Consider the following 23,398-nt stretch of genomic DNA (forward strand, 5'->3'; position numbering starts at 1 on the left):
AAATGGAACCACAAATAATAGTGATAAACCCACCACACACAATGGCCATAATTCCAAACCTGTCTTAAACAACGACTGTATTTATTTACTAGACTAAGAAATAATAATATAATTCAAGTGCTATCATCCATGTAAATACCTTACCATAAAGTTGTTAAAAACATTCCAACACTTTATTGGACAGGTGTAATAATAACACTGATGACCACTTTTTCCTTTTGGACCACCATCATAATATCCATACAGTGATATATATATTCTTGTGGAGAACAGCTATAGATAAAGTAGCTCGCAACATGCATAATATGTATGCGTAATTGTATTTTAATCTTCCATACAAATTCCATTCTATAAACTTAACAAACAAGCTGGTTGACGTCCCACCTTTACAGCAAGTGCTCATGTTTGACACTCACAGACTGACTGATTAGATGGAAGGAGGGTCTAAACTACACAGTATTCATCCTTATCATGAGTTATGGGGTCCCTCTGATAGATTGTCATGACTGGTTCAAGTGATATATTGCTAGAATAATGTTCTAAAAGTGTGGGAATTGGTGGTTGAAATAGTGTCAGGTGTGGTGGCTCAGTAGTCAGAAAACTGGATATTAAGTGCTAGGATTGTGTACGCATTAGTAACATGGGGTTCTGACTGTTTTAGGAGTGACCCTGAAAAGTAGATATCAAAGTTTGTTTTCCATGGCGGATGGACCTGTTAGCTATACGGTATGGTTGCCCACTATCTCCCAATAGTGGTCAATGTCAGTGAAATATGCTGCAGAGCCTACATGATGGACCAACGTAAAGTCTCAAAAATGAAGAAATAAAGTGACTAAGTTTGGAACAGGTGCTGTTATCTGGGATACTACTATTATATAATAGTCTAATTGTGATATCACCATAATTTTGTTTCCAGCATGATTAATATTGGTAATATTAGAGGTAGTTTCAACACCAAAAGATAATATGTTTAAATTTTCTCTGTGGTGGAGGCATAATCCAATTTTGTTGCCTAAAGCTTGTGTTACAAATCAATTTTCAGCCACTTCATCAAATGTGTGGATACCTTATGGTAGTCTGCTCTAACAGGCTACAGTGATTTTCAAAAGACATGCTAAACTAGAATCTCAGATCAGAGACTGCACGGTTTAGGTAAGGCCAGTGACTAGCTAGGTTGAAACAGAAGTCAGTGATGGGTTTAATATGCTCTGCAACGTCTAAGTGGGTTGTAAGGATGTGAATTGCTCTGTGAGGTAGAGTTTGATTTTGTTGCAATAGCTGGGTTATCCATGCAACACAGGCTACTGTACGTGTGGTGTTTCTAATGATACGTATACCCTGCATCTATTCTTTGAGTTGCAATTAAATATAGCCTTGTAGTTTCCTAAACAATTAAAGCATAGCCATTTATTATTTACTATTTCCAACTGTGTTTTTGCATCAGATACCATATTGCAATACATGGCACTATGTGGACTCTTACAATACACACAGGATATATATGGTTTTCCATTCACTGTGTACTTTCTTCTTCCTTGTTGGCAGTCCTGACTGACCCTACATACACCTGTGAAGAAAAATTCAGTGATACTTGATTGACTATGATTATTACGACATTCTCACCCAGATTCTAACCTATGGATTGTAATTTTTCTTTCAATACAAGTATGATCTATGAAGTTCATCAATATCTTCAGCTTAAAAAGAGTCCAAAAATGTTTGCCAACCAGGCAGATCTTCAGAAAATAGCATTTAAAAAAATAGCATTAGCACCTTTTAAACAGCATTTCAAGAGTGTTACCTTCTCATATCTTAAATCTCTATCATCTCAAAAGTGTCTCATTCAGAATCATCATCTCCTTCAATCATTGACTGTATCTTCGTTGCTATCAAGTTTTTGAATTGATTCTGTCAGTGAGTATATATATACACTGATTGATATAATGTTATATTATATTATAACTAATTAGTAGTCTCTTCAGCAGCAGGCTGTTTCAAGTCATCTTTCCATAGATGTACATTTAATGAGCCTGGTATGCCTTGTGTAATCTGTTCAACTTGCCCATTCCTTCATCCTAGTTTGATGTATATGAAAAAATAGAAAATAAACGATCTACCAGTGAAATGGTTTGTCTTGACAGTAGCATTAAATCATGCCACAGTACAATGGTGCCTGTGGGGAGGGTTACAAAACAGCAAACCTATTTGGTCACAGCTCCAATGTCATCGCTGATGCACAATACAGCCAAGATAATTATTACAACTCACGATATTACTCACTAAACAATAAGGTCTTGGTCTTTCAAGTTCAAAGAATTAGATGTGTGTGGAAGACCCCTTTTCACAAATTTGGTCACATATTATTTTGCTGTCTTGGCTTATTGAATGTCATATACTTTCCTATAGCTGTACTCCACAAAAATATATATCACTGTGTGAATATTATAATGGTGGTCCAAAAAGGATATTGCAGGAAGAAATGGGTCATCAATGTTATCATTAAACCAATGAAGTGTTGAAATGTTGTAAACAACTTTGTGGTAAGGTAGTTACATGGATGATAGCACTTGAATATTATTTCTCAGTCCATTAGCACTTCTCAGAACTAGTTGTGTAATATTATTTAATATCCACACATTTCCAATAGTCACTAATAGACATACACATACTGTTGACTGTAGTCTAGTTAAGTAGTCTATTTAAAAGTATGACTTCATTATTGTTTGCATTCTTGCATTTTTTCATGTATATCATTGTTGTTAAGGTACCAGCAAACTGTACAGACAGGTTATAAGCAATGGATCTGACTGTCAATAAAACTATAAAAGATTTCTTGAAGAGAAATTTCAGATTTGGTACTCATACGAGGTACAGAAAGGCTTTAACGGGCAGCTGCACCAGGATTTGTACATGAGTATACTTAAGCCACTTGGAGCTGAATGGCTTTTCAATGCCTATCAGTATCAACAGAGTAATAGCTCATTAGAATTCTGGTTCTTGAACTATAATTGTTTATAGGAAAATATTTTGAGTATTGACTTCAGCATTTCTAGAATATTATTATGTATTAACTATATTACTTTCAGTATTTATTGCATTTATGGTAATTGATCCCTGACAGCTACTGTAACTAAGCACCTTTAAAAAAAACCCTACACAATTTAATTATACCGCTAAACCACAATACTATATACACAATTCTGGACAGTTCTAGAATAGAATGAATACAATTACAAATTGCATCATAACCATAAGTGTATAGTGTGAAAATTTCACAGACAACCTGTCTAGTTACTAGCGTATTATTACAACAATTTAAAAATTGATGCACCGTAGGGAAAGGTAAACAAATGTCTCTTTCAAAACACTGCCCTAAATACAGATGTATTGCTTTCTGGTGTAATGGCTTATAAAGATCCTGTCCAAAACAAATCACTGTGGTAAATGCAATTGCAAAAAGTCCACATTCTTGGATACCCTGTTGCTTATGAACCTTGGCAACATTGTGTTTAATGGAGACTCCAAACAATTCATGGATGATCACCTGGGTTCTGTCATCAGTGCTGTCATACAGGGAGTCATACACCATCACCTTGTCTGATTCTTCTAGGTGAACATTGGAAGCATCAATCCAATCGTTACTACGTAAGTCAATTATTTGTGTGTAATACCTCGAACATTGCTGTCCACCTACATCATTCTGCTTCTTTGCTTGCAGAATTGAACTGTGTAAACCACTGATAGCAGGAAACTGCTTCTCGAGTGATTTTTGTGCAAGGTTTATAACCAAATCATTCAGCTCTTCTCAATTTAAAATCTTTCTTTATGTCAAATTACTAGGCAAGCATGGCCAGTGTTTACCCACTCTCAATCCACCTCAAATTTCTGGTCTTCTACAGGTGTGGAATAGTCTAGATTACTACTGCATCCTTGGACTTCAGTACTATTTCCATTGTGCTTATCAACTGGTACAGTACGTATTATCAATTCTTCCACAGGTTCAAGCTTTATTCTCTTCAGTAGTGTCTTCTCAGTGTCATCATCTTTCTTCAAAGCCAAATCCAGCAACTTTCAAGTTGTAACCAAATGTTCATCATCATTATAAGAGAAGGAAATTTTGCAAGGTATCTAACACCCTGATCTGACAAACGTAGCTATAATGTACCAGTTTTCCAAAATAAGGTGACATATACAAGTATCGTGAAAATGTTAGAATTCAACCTTGTATTGTTAAGCAGGAATATGTAGCTACATACAAGAACAGTACTAGTGATGAATATCATGAGCAGTATTTCACCAAACCGACCATGTTAGGAATGAATTACCCCAGCTAGTAACTACAACGTAGTTTTGCTGTGCAACAAAATGCCTGCCATATCAAATAGAACTTAGCCTTCAGCCCACCTGTTTCTGAGCCAAAACATCACTTATAATTGTGACATATGTAAATTTTTATGTAGTGATAGCATTAGGGAAAAGATCTGTATATAGTGTAATACACTACAGCTATTCAATTTAAAAGGTGAAAGTTCTATGATACACATTAGGGGGATACATGTATGTGTGACACACTATATGCATACAATCTACACTTGTCATTGTTCACATCTCAAAGCATACAGTCAGTCTTTAATCTCATCCATCACTTCCATGAAGGATTCACGATAGTGAGTGGCATCATCCATCTCTGATTCTCTGCTATATGTAAGAGTAAAGAGAGCATATTATGAGCCATGACAACAATAACTGTAATGTATGATGTGTAGAATATTTAGAAACAGTAACACAATAAAGTACAATATTAATGGGGTCTCCTGGAGATCCAGAAACATCGTTTGATATTTATACTTACATAGGCTTGCAGCATAACCATCAAAATTATTATTAAAACTTTAGTAGTACAAGTGAAAGTAGCTATAGAAAATCTACAGTGCAGTACACTGTTAAAACTGCAGCAGTGGAGTATTGTATTAGCTAACTTAATGAATAATAATATTATGTTGCTTTATTTATTTTTTATAGTTTCCATCCAGCATATTTTCCTAAAATTCTTGATATTGTGCTCAAAAATTATCTCTATTGCCTTTGACACACCCGAATTTGGCTTTGTAGGTAATTTTTGGCAATGTACATGGAAGCGTGATATGCAATGCTATATCACATAATGATAATAATAGTATACTTACATTTCACATATAGTAGCATTCACCCTTCTGCTATCATCAATAACACTATCAACGAACTCTTCTCTCATTGGTATCTCATTGTTGTCATTGGTAGTGTCAGGTTTAGGTGGTACACAATATTTAGTGATTTTCTTAATTGTCCTTTTGTAAAGGTAAATTTCCATTATCAGAAATGGTATTAAGGGCAGTATAACTAATACAAACATAAATGATAGCAATAAATCAGGATCATAACTGTCAATAAGTGGTATCATTGAAACCACAATCATCAAATGCAACACAAAGCCATCAAACACATTAAGAATGTCAGGTCTATATGGCCTTATTGTCATATGTATAAAGGCTAACAAGGAATTGAAAAAGATCAATAAATACTGGGAAGCGTCATTATTTGATGTATCGGCAATAATTATCAAAATAACAACCAGTCGACATGTCATGTAATAAGCTGCAAATGAACGATACTTGTCTTTGTAACATCCTTGAAGCTGATCTAACAATGGTTTTATTCGGGTAAAGTTGATTTTGTTGTTAAGAAATGGCTCCAATAAAAGTAGAAATGGCAGACCAATTACAATAATTAGAGTGCATATTATTGCTAGAATAAAATATGGTAGATGACGGCCATGTAAATATTCTATGTCAGGTGACAGGTAAGTGTAAACCTTATCCACATTATGAAATGTCAGTGATCTCAATATCAGTAATGAAGTTGTTGCCACAGAAGTGTATGATAACAATAGAAGAAAAGAGATAACATGGATAATTCCTCTACTAACGAATGATGAAAACTTGTATGATATTCTTGCTGATTGGCAGATTACTACAATGATAATGGCAACAGCTAGTGGATGGACATAATGAATGAACTGTTGGTCAATTCCACTCATATCAGTTACTAAACAGAGCTGTCCTAAAAATTGTGGTGTAACTTTTGCAATACTGGACATAATGCTAATAAATGTAAATAATCCTTGTGATGAGTACAAGTGTTCACTCAGCAAAATATCCACCACACTGTAATAGTATGTAATAGCATACAAATAACCAATCCCAATGTGATAGTATGTCACAATGAACACTATTATAACTATCACCACCCAGTATAGGATTGATAATGTTACCACAAGTACTGTTTGTCCAGGTGTACATGTGTCAACACTTACACATTCTATAGAATCAAATGAAAGAGTATAGCCTTCCTTACAACCACCACAAGCTGTACCAGATCGCTGTGAAATGCACTGATTTGTTCTGACTGGTGAAAGTTCATAAAATCCATTAGCTGTTTCACAACAAGCAAAATTACAATAGTTATTAGGACAAATCGTCACTGTAGCTTTATCATCAACTATACCAAACCAGTAACCTCTTTTGATAGATGATGCACTACCAGAACAAGACACAACATCACTATCATTGTAGCATACACATGTTTGTGTATTATTATTATCATAATGGAAACCAGGGTGACATGGTGATAGTTCAATTATTAGCTTAGTGGAAAACTCCTTTAAGTTAGAAGTACTGCCATCATATGAAGTGATAGTCATTGTATAATTAGTAGCCCCCATAACTCTCATCCCCTTTATACTCACTCCTTCAAATACTGTACATGATATTAACACATTGTCTGATCCAGCAATATGATGATCTTGATCTTCACTTCTCAGAACAAATTGTGTTGATTCAGTAGGTTGATTGTAATAATCCATTACACAAGCACTCCTTATAATTTCCTGACCTAGCATTATATTTCTTGTTAGATAAATCTGACAATTTGTATCATTGTCATTGTCAATACATGTAACTGCCGAGTCATTAAATTTTAGTTTTCTAGGAGATGTTTTAATGACTCCGTCAAAATGATTATATCCTTTGCTAACGATGCTGTTGCTGAAACACATCTCATCACATGATGTTGGCATGTCAACATAAACATCAGAACCTGTTAGGCCAGTGTTGTTATGAAATGTAATATTTGTAGTGTTAAATGTAATTTTACTCTCAGTACTTCTTGTCAGGTCACAATACATGGCCCCACCAAAGCGATTAGCAGTGTTGTGGGAAAATGTGTTATGAGAATTATGGGATATACTTACAGTGAAGTGATTGGTTAGATGCATGGCCCCACCACTTCCTGCAGCTGAATTACTGAAAAACTCTGTACGGGAATTATCCATAAATGTTACAGAAGACTGCACAACAGAGATGGCTCCCCCATTCTCTGCCTCATTCCTGGTGAAATTTACTGAAGCATTTTCCACAAATGTTGATTGTAGAATTGATAAGGCTCCACCATATTGAGATGTATTGTTCATAAACTTCACTGTAAGTTTTCCTTCTAGTGTAATGCTGGAGTCATCACTACAATAGATTGCTCCACCATACTGAGTACCTTCATTATTAGAATAAGTAACTTTTGAATGTTCTGTAACAGTCACAGTGGAATTGTCGGTAATGTACAGTGCTCCGCCACTTTCACTTGCTTTATTAGTATTGAACGTTACACTTGAGTTACCATTAAATGTGATATTAGATGAAGTCCTGTAATATACAGCTCCTCCATATCTGGCTGTATTATTATTAAATGTTACACTTGAGTTACCATCAAATGTGATATAAGATGAATCATAAAAAAGTACAGCTCCTCCAAAATCACTGGCTTCATTATTATTAAATGTTACGCTTGAGTTACCATCAAATGTGATATGAGATAAATCACGACAAAGTACAGCTCCTCCATATCTAGCTGTATTGTTATTAAATGTTACACTTGGGTTACCATCAAATGTGATACGAGATGAAGGCCAGCCATATACAGCTCCTCCATCAATACTGGCTTCATTATTATTAAATGCTACACTTGAGTTACCATCAAATGTGATATGAGATGAAGACTCACAAGATACAGCTCCTCCATGTGTGGCTGTATTATTGTTAAATGTTACACTTGAGTTACCATCAAATGTGATATGAGATAAAGACACACAAGATACAGCTCCTCCATCCCTGGCTGTATTATAATGAAATCTTACACTTGAGTTACCATCAAATCTGATATGAGATGAAAACTTACAAAATATAGCTCCTCCATCATCACTGGCTTCATTGTTATTAAATGTTACACTTGAGTTACCATCAAATAATGTGATATGAAATGAAGACACACAATGTACAGCTCCTCCATAGTTGGCTTCATTATTATTAAATGTTACTCTTGTGTCACCATCAAATGTGATATGAGATAATACAGCTCCTTCAAAATCACTGCTATAATATACAGCTCCTCCATTATCACTGGCTTCATTATTATTGAATGTTACACTTGAGTTACCATTAAATGTGATATTAGATGAAGTCCTGTAATATACAGCTCCTCCATATCTGGCTGTATTATTATTAAATGTTACACTTGAGTTACCATCAAATGTGATATAAGATGAATCATAAAAAAGTACAGCTCCTCCAAAATCACTGGCTTCATTATTATTAAATGTTACGCTTGAGTTGCCATCAAATGTGATATGAGATAAATCACGACAAAGTACAGCTCCTCCATATCTAGCTGTATTGTTATTAAATGTTACACTTGGGTTACCATCAAATGTGATACGAGATGAAGGCCAGCCATATACAGCTCCTCCATCAATACTGGCTTCATTATTATTAAATGCTACACTTGAGTTACCATCAAATGTGATATGAGATGAAGACTCACAAGATACAGCTCCTCCATGTGTGGCTGTATTATTGTTAAATGTTACACTTGAGTTACCATCAAATGTGATATGAGATGAAGACACACAAGATACAGCTCCTCCATGTGTGGCTGTATTATTGTTAAATGTTACACTTGAGTTACCATCAAATGTGATATGAGATAAAGACACACAAGATACAGCTCCTCCATCCCTGGCTGTATTATAATGAAATCTTACACTTGAGTTACCATCAAATCTGATATGAGATGAAAACTTACAAAATATAGCTCCTCCATCATCACTGGCTTCATTGTTATTAAATGTTACACTTGAGTTACCATCAAATAATGTGATATGAAATGAAGACACACAATGTACAGCTCCTCCATAGTTGGCTTCATTATTATTAAATGTTACTCTTGAGTTACCATCAAATGTAATATGAGATAATACAGCTCCTTCATGATCACTGGTATAATATACAGCTCCTCCAGCAACACTGGCTTCATTATTATTAAATGTTACACTTGAGTTACCATTAAATGTGATATTAGATGAAGTCCTGTAATATACAGCTCCTCCATATCTGGCTGTATTATTATTAAATGTTACACTTGAGTTACCATCAAATGTGATATAAGATGAATCATAAAAAAGTACAGCTCCTCCAAAATCACTGGCTTCATTATTATTAAATGTTACGCTTGAGTTGCCATCAAATGTGATATGAGATAAATCACGACAAAGTACAGCTCCTCCATATCTAGCTGTATTGTTATTAAATGTTACACTTGGGTTACCATCAAATGTGATACGAGATGAAGGCCAGCCATATACAGCTCCTCCATCAATACTGGCTTCATTATTATTAAATGCTACACTTGAGTTACCATCAAATGTGATATGAGATGAAGACTCACAAGATACAGCTCCTCCATGTGTGGCTGTATTATTGTTAAATGTTACACTTGAGTTACCATCAAATGTGATATGAGATGAAGACACACAAGATACAGCTCCTCCATGTGTGGCTGTATTATTGTTAAATGTTACACTTGAGTTACCATCAAATGTGATATGAGATAAAGACACACAAGATACAGCTCCTCCATCCCTGGCTGTATTATAATGAAATCTTACACTTGAGTTACCATCAAATCTGATATGAGATGAAAACTTACAAAATATAGCTCCTCCATCATCACTGGCTTCATTGTTATTAAATGTTACACTTGAGTTACCATCAAATAATGTGATATGAAATGAAGACACACAATGTACAGCTCCTCCATAGTTGGCTTCATTATTATTAAATGTTACTCTTGAGTTACCATCAAATGTAATATGAGATAATACAGCTCCTTCATGATCACTGGTATAATATACAGCTCCTCCAGCAACACTGGCTTCATTATTATTAAATGTTACACTTGAGTTACCATTAAATGTGATATTAGATGAAGTCCTGTAATATACAGCTCCTCCATATCTGGCTGTATTATTATTAAATGTTACACTTGAGTTACCATCAAATGTGATATAAGATGAATCATAAAAAAGTACAGCTCCTCCAAAATCACTGGCTTCATTATTATTAAATGTTACGCTTGAGTTACCATCAAATGTGATATGAGATAAATCACGACAAAGTACAGCTCCTCCATATCTAGCTGTATTGTTATTAAATGTTACACTTGGGTTACCATCAAATGTGATACGAGATGAAGGCCAGCCATATACAGCTCCTCCATCAATACTGGCTTCATTATTATTAAATGCTACACTTGAGTTACCATCAAATGTGATATGAGATGAAGACTCACAAGATACAGCTCCTCCATGTGTGGCTGTATTATTGTTAAATGTTACAGTTGAGTTACCATCAAATGTGATACTGGAATTACAACTGAATATGGCACCACCATTATACCTTGCATGGTTGTACTTAAATGTCACTGTTGAGTTTGCCCAAAAGATCATCAAGGAATGAATTTGATAAATAGATCCACCATTATCTGCAGCAGAGATATTAATAAATTTTACATCAGACTTATCACAAAATATGACAGTGGAGTTCCTGCTATAAATTCCTCCACCAGACTTTGCTGTATTACCCTTGAACAACACACTACCTCTAATATGAAGATTAGTATGTGAAGTGAAAATTGGTACTCCTGTGTTGTTGATAAACACATTGTCTTGTAAACAAGCATGACCAGTGATCCAGCTACCTGAACCATCAATATAAACTACACTTTGTGTGGCTATATTGGAAATGAATTGGCTATTTTGGATCACCATTTTGTATTGACCATGTCTATTAGTATTTGGTGAATAATGTAGAGCCGCTCCATGTCCACTGTATTTAATTTTGTGTGTAAAATTGCAATTGTTAATGTACACATTTCCGGACACTTGTGAAAGTAAAACACTACTTCCTTTGGAGTTATGGAATGAGCATCTTTCAAATGAAACATTGGATGAGTTGTAGAATTCAATTCCTGGATAATCTTTAGAGCCACACCCCTCCCACTGGATACCTTCTATGGTTATATTCTTGCAGGAGATGAATTTTACTGCACCAACATCGATAACATTACACTTTACAACAGGATTTCTGTTTCCTATTATCATGATATTTTCAAGATCTTCTAATGTCACAATAGAGGACAACACAACATCAGTTGTAATGTTGACAATGGTGTTATCACTGGAGATGTTATTTAGAATGTCAGCAATTGAATGAAAAGTAAAGTTTCTAGATACACAGCAGGGAAGTGTATCCTGACCTCTCTCATTTCCACCACCAGCAAAGTCTTCATCATCACTGTTCCAAGATTGCCTATCAGGCATCACTGTACTGTCTCCTTCAATTTGGCTGAACAAACACACTAGCAGAGCAACAGCAGCTATGGAAATTTTTAAGAGTTCCATGCTTGTATCGACAGGTAACAAAAATACTAACTTTCCATTTCCGTTACTGATATTTATAGCTTCAAAGAGGATATGATGTCACACTGATGATGTCATGATAAATGTACACATTCAGTCAATGATAGTTATAAACATGTTTGTGGAAAACATGTACATTACTACTTCAGATTCTAGACCTGATAGCTAATTAGACCTATACACCAATTTGATTTTACTAAGCAGTGAACTTTTAAACGACTATGTTAATAGGGACCCACTAATTATACTGGCATAATAATGAGCATAACAGGTACCTGAAAGTATTAAATATAATGCTAACATAATAGGCAGAAAACTTATGTAGTACTATAAAGTCTTGCTTATCAAAATACATATCACACAAAAGATCGATATACTCTAATAGAACAGTCAGTAATTGCAATAAAATTAACAGGTAGCTGACTGTTCTATTAAAGTATATTGATCTTTTCTGTGACATGCATTTTGACAAGTCTGTGCTTCAACCACGTACTGTTTTCTTATAAAGCGCAAAATTATTAGAAAAATTTGGGAATTGGGGTATATTAATATTGAGCATAATAGGTAAATATTGAGCATAATAGGTAAACATTGAGTATTATTATTATTATTATTATTATATAAGTACTGTGCAGAAATCTACAAAAGATTGTAACGCACAGATATTAATCATAATTACAAAACATTAGCCAAGTGCCATAAATTTACAGTGAAGGAAAAAGAGTTTATATTCTTGACACTGTTTGACATTTAGGGTCTGTACATCCGACATTTGTTAGTAAATGGTTGGACATAATATGTAGGTGTATCATTGTTGGATGTGGATCCATTTCCAACTTCCATAGTAGAATTGTCGCTGGAAGAATTCAACGATTCAGTTCTGGGATTAGGTATGAAAGTTGAATTAATGACTTCACCATAAATTTGGCCTTTAACATAGAGTTTGGCACGACGAATTTTAATATGTTTTTTGTCAGTTCCGGAACAAATCAAGCTCCAACGCTCCTTTAGTAATACTTGCTCTCTTAGTTTTTCCTCTTTATTCATATCAGGTTTGATTTGTATGCCTTCAGGGATTTTAGATCTATTGGATAAGACAGTGGCTACATCAAAAGCACGAGATAGTTTCACTAGTAGAGGTCTTGGTTTGGTTCTAGATGAATTAAACTTTCCCAGACGCAAGCAGTCCCTAATAGAAAGATCACTAATGTCACCATTAGCTTTGTTCAGGATGTTAACACAGGAATCAATGTCTGACTTGGTACGACTACTTCTCGGGGTGCCAGTAGGACTTTCTTTGATACCATACACCACAACATTGAATTTACGATCTGTAAAATTATTTGACACAGTAAATTTGCTAACAGGTGCAGGCTGATTGTATGTACCACTTGAATTCTGTGGGGTTACTGTTGACATTTGTGTTCCCTTGCTTTGCAAGGCTGTTGGCTGGGTGGCAGCAGCTGTGAGTTGTTTGTTAAACTGTTCAAATCGTGAATTAAGGTCAGCTACAGATTTAGTCAACTTCTCTTCTATAACATTCATCTTTGCAGCTATTGAGTTCTGTTTTTCCTGAATGTCATCAAAAAATTTAAACGCTACTTCAACTTTTGGCTGACAAAGTTTACAGAAAAACTTGACACGCGAGTTTATGTTAAAAAGTACCTTCAGCTCATCTTCAGTTAAGCCAGCACATTTACTGTGCTCCCACTGTCCACACCAGTCACAACTGATACAGTCATTTTCAACGTTCTCGCTGCACGAAACACACGCGTAGTGAATTGTTTTGCCCTCCTTGGCTGGTGGGGAGATGTCAGGTTGTCTATCTCGCTTGAACGGGTGCGACATACTCCGTCATAACGAAGACTGTAGTCACTTTTGACGATAAAACGAAGAGCTTGATTTTGAACAACGTCTAATTGATGCCCACATTTTATTAATTTAAGCATATTAAGTAAATTTTTGAGCAGTGCAGCATACTGGAATGTCCCTAAGTCTATGTACCATAATAATCAGTTCCTTATTGACACTTTCATTTACAGTGGGGTAGTACTATAGTCATAGTGTATATTCTAGGATTTCTCCTTTGGTGGGAATCAAGAATTTGTGTGTGTGTGTGTGTATGTGTGTGTGTGTGTGGTAGTGCTGTACACCTACAAAATTTTTATCACCGGTTAATTGCCTACCAATAATTGGCAATAACCGGTTAATTGGTTTGTTTGTATATTGGCAGACATAATGCGAGTCAACAAGCCCGCTGAAAGATTTAGGGTGGTACCAAAGTAACCATCAACATCTTGTCTTGCAATAACAGTTTTTACAATTACATATTTACACATTCTTTGAGGTTATGTTATGATGTTAACACTTGTCAGCAGGGGTAATTTATGGTTTACCAAGTGGGTGGGCAATAACCGGTTTAAAGGTTTCTTAACCGGTTATTGGCTGACCTAGACAACACCGGTTAATAACCGGTTAATTGGACACCGGTGTACAGCACTAGTGTGTGGGAGGGGGTGGGGGAAGGGGGGGGGGTGACCAGGTGAAACTCTAGCTGTTATATAGTTGTCCAATGTAAAGCAGTTGGAACAGTTCCCAAACACTTGCAGGTTAATCATATAAGGCTGTGTCACGAGTGCTGCGTTTGTGATTGGGTGAAGCCAGATAATATGTTTCATGGTTGGTAGACTAGGGCATTTTCATGGTTATAGCAAAACAGGAAGTTTTTTTTTTCAAATCTGGCTTTCTGAGTTTAAATCTGGGGGGTATTTGAGTTAGCTGTGCATGCCAATTGAAGGTAGAATTTTACAAAATTATGCTTTCTGAGATGAAAGTTAAGGAACAATTTTGAGAGTTAAGCATGCTATTTTTTTCTAAACTGGGTAAACTTGGGCTCTCAGATATTTAATAGCCATCACTATATGCATGAATTTTTGCTAGTTGTATACAGACTACCCCCTAGGAGATTTTTAAAATTAATCTGATACTGGATCTGTGAGCATTTTAATGTTGTGTTTGCAATTTTTAACTAGGAAAAGTTTTACATATAACCGACTCTAAGATTGAATCTGAGAGCAGTTTTGATAAGTTTTTAGTGTGTCATTTTGAAAACAAGCTTAACCTGAGTATAGTGTAGTAATCACTCACAATTTTAAGGGGTGCGTCTGAGATTTTTGTGGGAAAGGTTCCCCCTAACAACCCTAGACTGTAAATATGATAGCTGCAAAGCCATGCAATGTACAGTTGTAAGTGCTAATACTTGTGGTTTTCTACTGTCTATTACAAGTCTTTACTGAAGGGTAATGAAGTACTACACTCGTACATAAAGGTTAACACACACACACACACACACACACACACACACACACACACACACACACACACACACACACACACATGCACACGCACACGCAAACACAAAATATATAAACTTATCAAAGTGATATCAACAGTGGCTGCTATTAACAAAGGAGTAATAGGATAATAGGAGTTTGAATTGAAGGTCAGTTTTATTACAGTTATTTGCTCTCAACTACTGCAATTTTGTACTATAGAGTTACGTAAGGGTTAACATGCATATAAGAATACTAAAGTGTGTATTATAGTGAACATTTTGTAAACATACAATAATTTTATAGTCAATACTATAGCTAGAAGGGGAGCAATTTATCACTAAAGCATATAATACTCAGAAAGTGTGATGTGTTTATAGCTATGAACTGTAACTTAAACTTTTATATACACGTCAGCTCTGAGTGACTGCTTGAATTGTGGGTATGGTTATAGTTATGAGAAATGTTAATCAAGTAAGAAATAATGATATTGAGTGCAATCATCTAAGAAACTACTTTACTACAAAGTTATTTACAAAATTCAAATGGTTTGGTAGCGCCCTGAAAATAGATTTACTATAATATTATATCAATGAAAATAATATCGTATAATCTAAATGACACCGATATAGCTGTCAAATAACAATGGGCCATGGCTATAGCTATTATATGCTAAACTTAAGTTACTTATGTTTGTGTATTTGCTTTATACATCTGAATATTGATTGTTTGATAAAAGTGAGGCTACTGCATTTTAGTGCGGTACCGATTCCCACCTTTTAGGGAAAACCGATATTCGATATATTTTACCCTGTTTTACCAATAATTAACCGATACCCGATTGTAGGTCTCTACAGGTTATACTTGTGCATACTCCACTAAAAGTACAGCTAGTAAAGCCACAACTCTAATACATCTACACAGCTTTAGAATTGAATGTAGGTTTTAATTAAGTGGTACTGGACTATTTCTGGTCATCTTACTTATCTAATCCTGCTATGTTCTCTATCACGATAATTATATTGCATATACAATACAGTTTCATCTTCACATAACAAAAACTTAATGTCGGTACTCTGAATATTGTGTGATGAGGTAGTGATTGTATAATTTACTGTATTGTAGTCATTATTGTATACACTATACAGGGCTGTATATCGGAAATGTGTACCAAATGTGATAGAGTGTGGGGAGCATGTGAGAATATTGAACGTCAATTTTTACTGATCATGTGGATATTACATAATATTATATAACTATAATTCTGAGAAGTGCTAATGGACTAATAAATAATATTCAAGTGCTATCATCCATGTAACTACCTTACCACAAAGTTGTTTACAATATTCCAGCACCTTTATTGAATCAATAATGGAATTCATGGCCCATTGTAACTACCTGAAATACAGATATTTAATGTAGCTATAAGTAGCTTCCATTTTTTCACTTAGAGTAGTAACAATGACAATTGGTCAATTACAACACTATAAACACTGGAGTAGGTACTTACATTGTATACACATACCACGGTAGTTAGTACATTCGTAGATATCAGTGCAAGTGTACAGTAGGTGCTTAAAATTAAACAGTATACAACTTTTATATGGATGCAACGCTATACAGGTTGATAGTACTATAGTATGTACAAGTTGAGCTGAGCCCTGAGATAACAACTATAAAAATTTCTCAAGAGGAATAATATTTCAGCTAACCATATGATTAGTGGTGACAGTAAAGGTGTCGAGAGCATACATGTGTGGTTTAGCTCCATTACATGTTCAGAAAGGAGTATAATGCAACAGATGGTACACTTTTACAGGAAATGTAAGGGTGGGAGGAAAGAGAGAGGCACCAACTTAACTTATTCCTATACAATTTTTACTGTCTATACTAGTAATCTGTAGTAATCTGCACAACATAAATCCATCAAAGGCACTCTATCCTTTCAGCAAATAGGATATTAATCAAACGAGCTTGCAGTAAGATATTTTTGATGAGATTTAATACAGGTTAGCTACCATTGTGAAGTTTAACACAGGTTTTATACAGCCTTCGGCTTTCACATAGTAAATGCTTTTACTATAAGACATTTTGATCATGTGGATGCAGAAAAACAAATACACACATACATACAACATTATGCCTCTTACATTTAAAGTATTAGCTAGACTAAAATTTCCATGCTGGCAGTTGTATAGGTAATCATCTTTGATTGTCATTACTGTCAGTAATGACATTCATGATGCCTGTATAGACTTTGTAGCTGGAAATATAAAATTCTTTTTAAAAAAATTGTCAAGTTTGTGTCTTACTTACTTGACATTCTGTAGTTAGTGTTAAATCATCCACACTGGATTTGATAACTTCTTTTTTATGTGACAAAAAGTGATGAATCTATAACTGGCCTAATAATTACAAACACTAACTAGCAATGAAGTCTTGTGTTGCTACACTTCTTACACAAAATAAATAACTCCATCATGGGATATAGCTACACTATCTGGCTAGCTATTTTCACATTAAATCCAGTTCTGCTTTCTGGAGATAGATGTCTGTAGCAGAGGCAAGGCTTATACTTTGCCCTAGAGGCATTTGAGGACACTGTAGTGACTTCAGACAATGTTATTGGCTTACAGTGGCTAGCAACTTTACATATACATGAAATGTGTGTTTTGTTGCATTGTGGTCCATCTAGAGCTCCCAATTCCCAATTACGTATACTTAAAAGGTCATAAATGTCTCCATCTTCAGTGAAAATTTACTCGCATAGCTACCTAAATGATTAAATTCCTTTTATCTAAGAATGAACATTATGTCCTAAAGATGGCTTTCCATGCAAAAAATCACGCATGAACACTCACCAACACACCAATCAATACAATCTCTAGTTTATCTGCAATCACCCGTATTCTACTAATGCCTAAAGCAGCTTTATTAGACTTTGAGAAAGTAGTAGCAGCCTTTCTAGAATCTATGTGCAGTTGGTAGATCATGTGATTTCATGTGGGATTGATGGTGACATTTCAGATTTTGGCAATGTTATGTATGTACACCATTAATTGTCACAACATCACATAACAGATATTTCCTGACAGGAGACAGATACAGGTATGTACCATACTTAGTGGCATACTCCATAACCAATATAACATGGAGTGTGAGGCAGTGACTGTGTGATGTATTATAGACTGTAGTGGAAATTTATGCCAAATGTGATAGTATGTAGCTATATGGGGAGTGAGCATACAGGATGATCAATAGTGAATAATGAAACTGTGTGGATATTACATAATAAATGTAGAAATAATAATATTCAAGTGCTATCATCCACATAACTACCTTACCACAAAGTTGTTTATATCATTCCAACAGTTTATTGGTGTAATAATACAGTTTATAATTTAAACTTGTAGTAACCAGATACTGATATATTTTTATTGAGTATACAGACACAGATAGTCCACTACATACATAATACTAATCTGTACAATATTGGGGAAAGCTATGTATGTGTTTAATCATACAGTATAGTTACCATATATCTCCAAAAAGTTCCATGACAAATTCTTTGCTGGCATCATCAGCACAATTGAGCATACTGACAACTTCATTAATGCTGTCTAATACACAACTTAGCCCTACAGGTATTGAGACAAGTGTAGTAACAATGAATAATCAAATGGATATGGGTAGGTAGTAGTCTCGCATAGCCACACCACTACTTTTTCTTTTGTGTGTGGATGGGAAAAGTAGCTAGGGTTTGGTACAATGACAATAGAAATCCTGTTCAGACCTTCACTAGTTTTCAGTGAGCATTGATTGGCGAAGCCCTAAACTTCATAACCTTGTTAACAAGTGATGTACCTGCCATTTATAACACCTTTTGTCAAGATGAATTAATATCTTGTTCTATGCAATCGATATCCACTTGAGGACTAATAGCACTTTACACTGAATGGCTAGGCATCTTCTTTAAAGCTTTCAGATTGCTACGAAACATTGCAATTAATAGCGGAACATGCATTGCTTGTTAATAGGGATATGAAATACAGGGCTTTTCCATTAAAATGCTTTATATAGTCATTGTACCAGACCTTACTTTTCCCGCCTGTGCACACCCAAAAGAAAAAGTAGCTTGGCTATACGAGGCTAGGTAGGTAATACAGTGTGCACCAAGAGTTAATAATACTATATTATTTTATTATAAACTCTTGATGTGCACTGTATTGTAACTGCAACAGCGATCCCTTTTATGATTATCTAAAAGACAGATTTGTTGTAGTGCAGTAAAACCTTACCAGGTAAACCAGATGACCAAGCAGTTATTCCAGTTATCAGCTATTTTTTGCATAACCGAATAACCAATCTCTAATATAAGTCAAAAATGTAGGTGTCTTCTGCTTTAACATTGATATCACAGATTCTGCTATAATCACTTGGTGCCTATATGGAGCCCTAGTCTAAACTTACCATGCTTTGTACTATAGATTTACTGCATATGTAAGAGTTGACATAACCGCTGCACTTTGTTTATGGCACTAAAGAGGTATTGGAAATGATAACATTGACGTAGCATTGTCAAAGTTATCTCAATTGTAACTGTATGTTGCAATTGTGTAGAATAATAAAAGTACAAGTATTTTACGTTTGATTAGAGTTGAAATAAAAAAGGTCGTAAAACAAGGGAATAGCAAAAAAACTAGTGAAGCATTGTAAGAGGGGTTGCCTATGCCTGCAGATATAGTAATGGACTGAATTAGTGTTAAATGCCATTAGTACATTTATCTGCAGGTATAAGCAACCTCTCTTATTTCACAAATTTGGTGGTATGTAGCTATTAAGTTAGTGATTGCAGAGACACTTCTCATACATTTGTATCGCTGAGTAACAGCCGCTTAACAGGCGGAACATAGCTGAAGATCAAGCATAATGGCCACTTCATTTTTCAGTAATTGATTGTTGGGACACATGTTCAGATGAGAAATTAATATTATGGTATTTCTGGCGCCATCCTTCTTTTGATGTGGAATGTGCAGGGTCATTAGTCATAACAATGTTATAAAAAAGTACGTAAACAAACAAGTATAGAAAGGAAAATAAAATGAAAGTTGGATGTGAGAATAAAAGGGTAGTGAAACAAGGGAATAGTAAAGAAGCCATATTTCCCTACCATGAATTGACACCTTGAGTTGTCAGTGAAAAGAACTCGGACACAAAGGAGAAAAAATGTAAGTCCATGATGAGTGTATTGTACATACTGCGGTTGGCTAAGAGGCACATTGTGGGACGAAGCGATGTAAAAAATCAAGCCCGTAGCTTTTAATTATCCACTTTTGAGTTATGCTTAGCTGAAGGCATCAGGTAGCCAATTAGTAGAAAATTCAGTTAAATAGAAAAAGATTAAAATTCCATAGAACTTTTTGGAAGAGTTTGGGTTTGTTCTGAATGCATTTTTGGGCTTGGTTATGCTGAACCAATATGGCCAAGCTGTTTTGGAGGAAACCTGCGGCTGTTTCTGGGGTGATTTTGAAGGGCAAGTAAGCCCAAAACTCCATGATCCCTAAAATACTGTACTAAAAGTGGGTTATTGTGGTGCATGACTTACAGTCCCTTACTGCATAAACTTTTTAGAGTACAAGCACAGATACTACATCACTGTATGAATAATATGATGGTAAGGATATTCCAGGAAGAAGTGGGTCCTCAAAGTTATTCTTATACCAATAAAGTGTGGTAATGTTGTAAACAACTTTGTGGTAAGGTAGTTACATGGATGATAGCACTTGAATATTATTTGTTAATCCATTAGCACTTCTCAGAATTAGATATGTGTAATATTATGTAATATCCATGCAATTCCAACAGTCACTACTGGATATACACTGTTGACTGTAGTCTAGTTAGTAGTCTATTTAACTGTTTGTTATGTTTTGTTTTTTTTTAAAACACATATGCGAAGCCTTTGAAAGTTTGTATTTTCTCTGCCTAACAGTAGCACTGCTCACTTGTTGCCGTTTATAAGCATTATAAACCAAAGAGCTGGCAAAGCTAGAGTGAATGCGCCAGCTGCAGTAGGTCTATTGCTGATGGCTATCTATTTCGTTTCTATGTTATATGATGTAATTGCATAATGTAAAATCTTTGTCAATATGTGCTATTTTACAACAAAAGTCACTTCTTGGGAAGAAGTGCATGACATCTAAATAATAGTGCAAAAGTCAAGCCCGTACCCTTATGATCCCTATGCATTGTTGAGTTATGCATAGCTAAGGAATCAGTTGATCAGATAGCAGAAAATTCAGTTAAATAAAACATTTTTAAAATTCCATAAAAACTTGGTGAAAGGGTTTGGAATTTCTCTGAAGGCACTTTTGGGCTTGGTTATGCTTATATAGCCAATACCAACACGTACTGTTTTGTGGGGGGAATGGGGGATGATTAAGGCTGTTTTTTTGAGTGATTTTGAAGGGAAAGTAAGCCCAAAACTCTATGATTCCTAGAAGTGGGAACTGCGTGACTTATTGTGGTGTGTGACTTACAGTTCCTTACACTAATACTACATTTTTGTGGAGTACAAGTACAGATACTACATATTGTCTATAATGGTAACAAAAAGTATAAAGTCTAGAAATTTTGTTAGTGTTTTATCTTGTAACTGTTATTTAGGTTTAAGGCCCTTTGTTTCTGCACCTCCATTACCAAGTCCGGATGGACATAAGGTTATGATCAAAAAGGAAAAAGAATGTATTGCAACTGAACATATGGGAATGCAAATTTAAGGCAATATGGTGCAGCAGTGAAAAGACTGCTGCTGTTGAATAGCATCAAAAGTTGTCAGCCATCTATTGTCGTGCGGCCCAAGAATCCGGCGCGCCACACCGTGGGTATATTGACAGGAAGAAAACAACATTTTCACACCTTTGTATCTCGGTAATCCCTTATCCGATTGGAATCAAATATGCTACATAGTTGGCCGCTAGCTAGGGGAGTCTACATTCCAAATTTGAAGGAAATCGCTCCAGCCATTTCCAAGACACGAGCTGCCAAAGTTTCGATTTTTTCTTAGTTTTTTTTCCCTTCTTTCTTCGTCTTTTCGCGCACTTGCAAAAATTGCTATATAAAAATGCAAATGCGTACTCTGATCGCCTTGAAATTTGGCACAAAGAAAGGGAGTCCAAAGGCAAATCCTAGTATCAAAGTTGGTGCAAATCCGATGAATGATTCAGGATTTATGACCGAATACTGTACCACACCACAAGAAAATAGAAAGAAACATCTTCCTATGGCATAAAGCCAACTTTGACAACATAAGGAATTTACATCACAGAGTTTTCCAACACATTCTTGAATGTTGTTAAGCTAGGAAGGGACACTGCATGAAGTGCATAATAGGTAAATATTTTGGAAAATTCATGAAAGCATTTTAGGCAAAATTTTGAGTATATTTGGCTCAGGCCTACTTCTTAGTAACAAATTAAGTTTGGTCCCACTGAGTTGTACCAAATGTACACTTTGCACAGATATAGTATCTATATAAATACAGTTAGAACTCTTCACAATGACTTGATTTTCTCTCCATTTCCTGTTCCATCCAACCCTCATGGCATATATCATAAATGTATGGAGCAGAATTTTCTTCTTTTCCACTGGCAGTCTATGTGCCTTGGGTGTGCATCACTTTCTGTAGTAGACTAAAGCACAGTTGAACTGAAATGTCAAGGCCAACTAATCAAGATTGAATGGTGGCCATTACACTTCGCTCTTATATATTTCAGTCCATTACACAATGCTACAAATGAAGAGTTACAGTATGTACAAAATAAACATAAATTTACTTGAGGTGTAAAAAGGGCTTTCCGTGAGATTTCTCCTAAATATATCATGTGATGTCAATCATGAATTCAGGCCTTTGGTAAAATCATAATGTGGTACGTGCCATATTGCTGTCACAGGGTTGTGTCTGCTCTGCCATGATGGATGGGAAAGGAACTGCAATGGTAGGGCAATGCATGCTCATGCCCACCCTGGCCATGGCTACACCTATGGTGTGTGTGTGGGTGCGTGCGTGGGTGTGAATTTTTGTGCCCATATGTGTACATAGTTTAGTGGGTGGCGGTGATTGTGTGATAGCAATAGTCTGGCCAGTAGTTTTTTTTGCATGATAACTGATGAGGTCCTGGGAACACATCTACTGTTTGTTTTGCCATTAGTTAAGTCAACCCAG

General features: G+C 35.4%; 1 protein-coding gene and 1 long non-coding RNA gene across 2 annotated transcripts; both read right to left on the reverse strand.

Moving 5' to 3' along the window:
• Positions 1-1,435: 1,435 nt before the first annotated feature.
• On the reverse strand, positions 1,436-1,921 carry LOC136242848 (uncharacterized). Its single transcript, XR_010694660.1, has 3 exons — positions 1,802-1,921; positions 1,624-1,736; positions 1,436-1,567 (listed from the first exon to the last, which is right to left on the reverse strand). It is a non-coding gene; the product is annotated as an uncharacterized lncRNA (long non-coding RNA).
• A 2,496-nt stretch (positions 1,922-4,417) lies between these two features.
• LOC136246365 (uncharacterized) lies at positions 4,418-11,824 on the reverse strand. Its single transcript, XM_066037757.1, has 2 exons — positions 5,187-11,824; positions 4,418-4,698 (listed from the first exon to the last, which is right to left on the reverse strand). The coding sequence occupies exons 1-2, from the start codon at positions 11,822-11,824 to the stop codon at positions 4,623-4,625; spliced, it is 6,714 nt and encodes a 2,237-aa protein (XP_065893829.1). The 3' UTR covers positions 4,418-4,622.
• Positions 11,825-23,398: the final 11,574 nt, after the last annotated feature.

Source organism: Dysidea avara, chromosome 2 (genome assembly GCF_963678975.1).
Source record: "Dysidea avara chromosome 2, odDysAvar1.4, whole genome shotgun sequence".
NCBI classification, from domain to species: domain Eukaryota; kingdom Metazoa; phylum Porifera; class Demospongiae; order Dictyoceratida; family Dysideidae; genus Dysidea; species Dysidea avara.

What these genes read in the sequence shown, in the direction of transcription:
- LOC136246365 (XM_066037757.1), bottom strand. Translation starts at nt 11,824, where the DNA reads ATGGAACTCTTAAAAATTTCCATAGCTGCTGTTGCTCTGCTAGTGTGT. An exon ending in AATGCTACTATATGTGAAAT is followed by an intron (nt 4,699 to 5,186) that starts GTAAGTATACTA and finishes TCTTACATATAG; the next exon opens with CAGAGAATCAGAGATGGATG.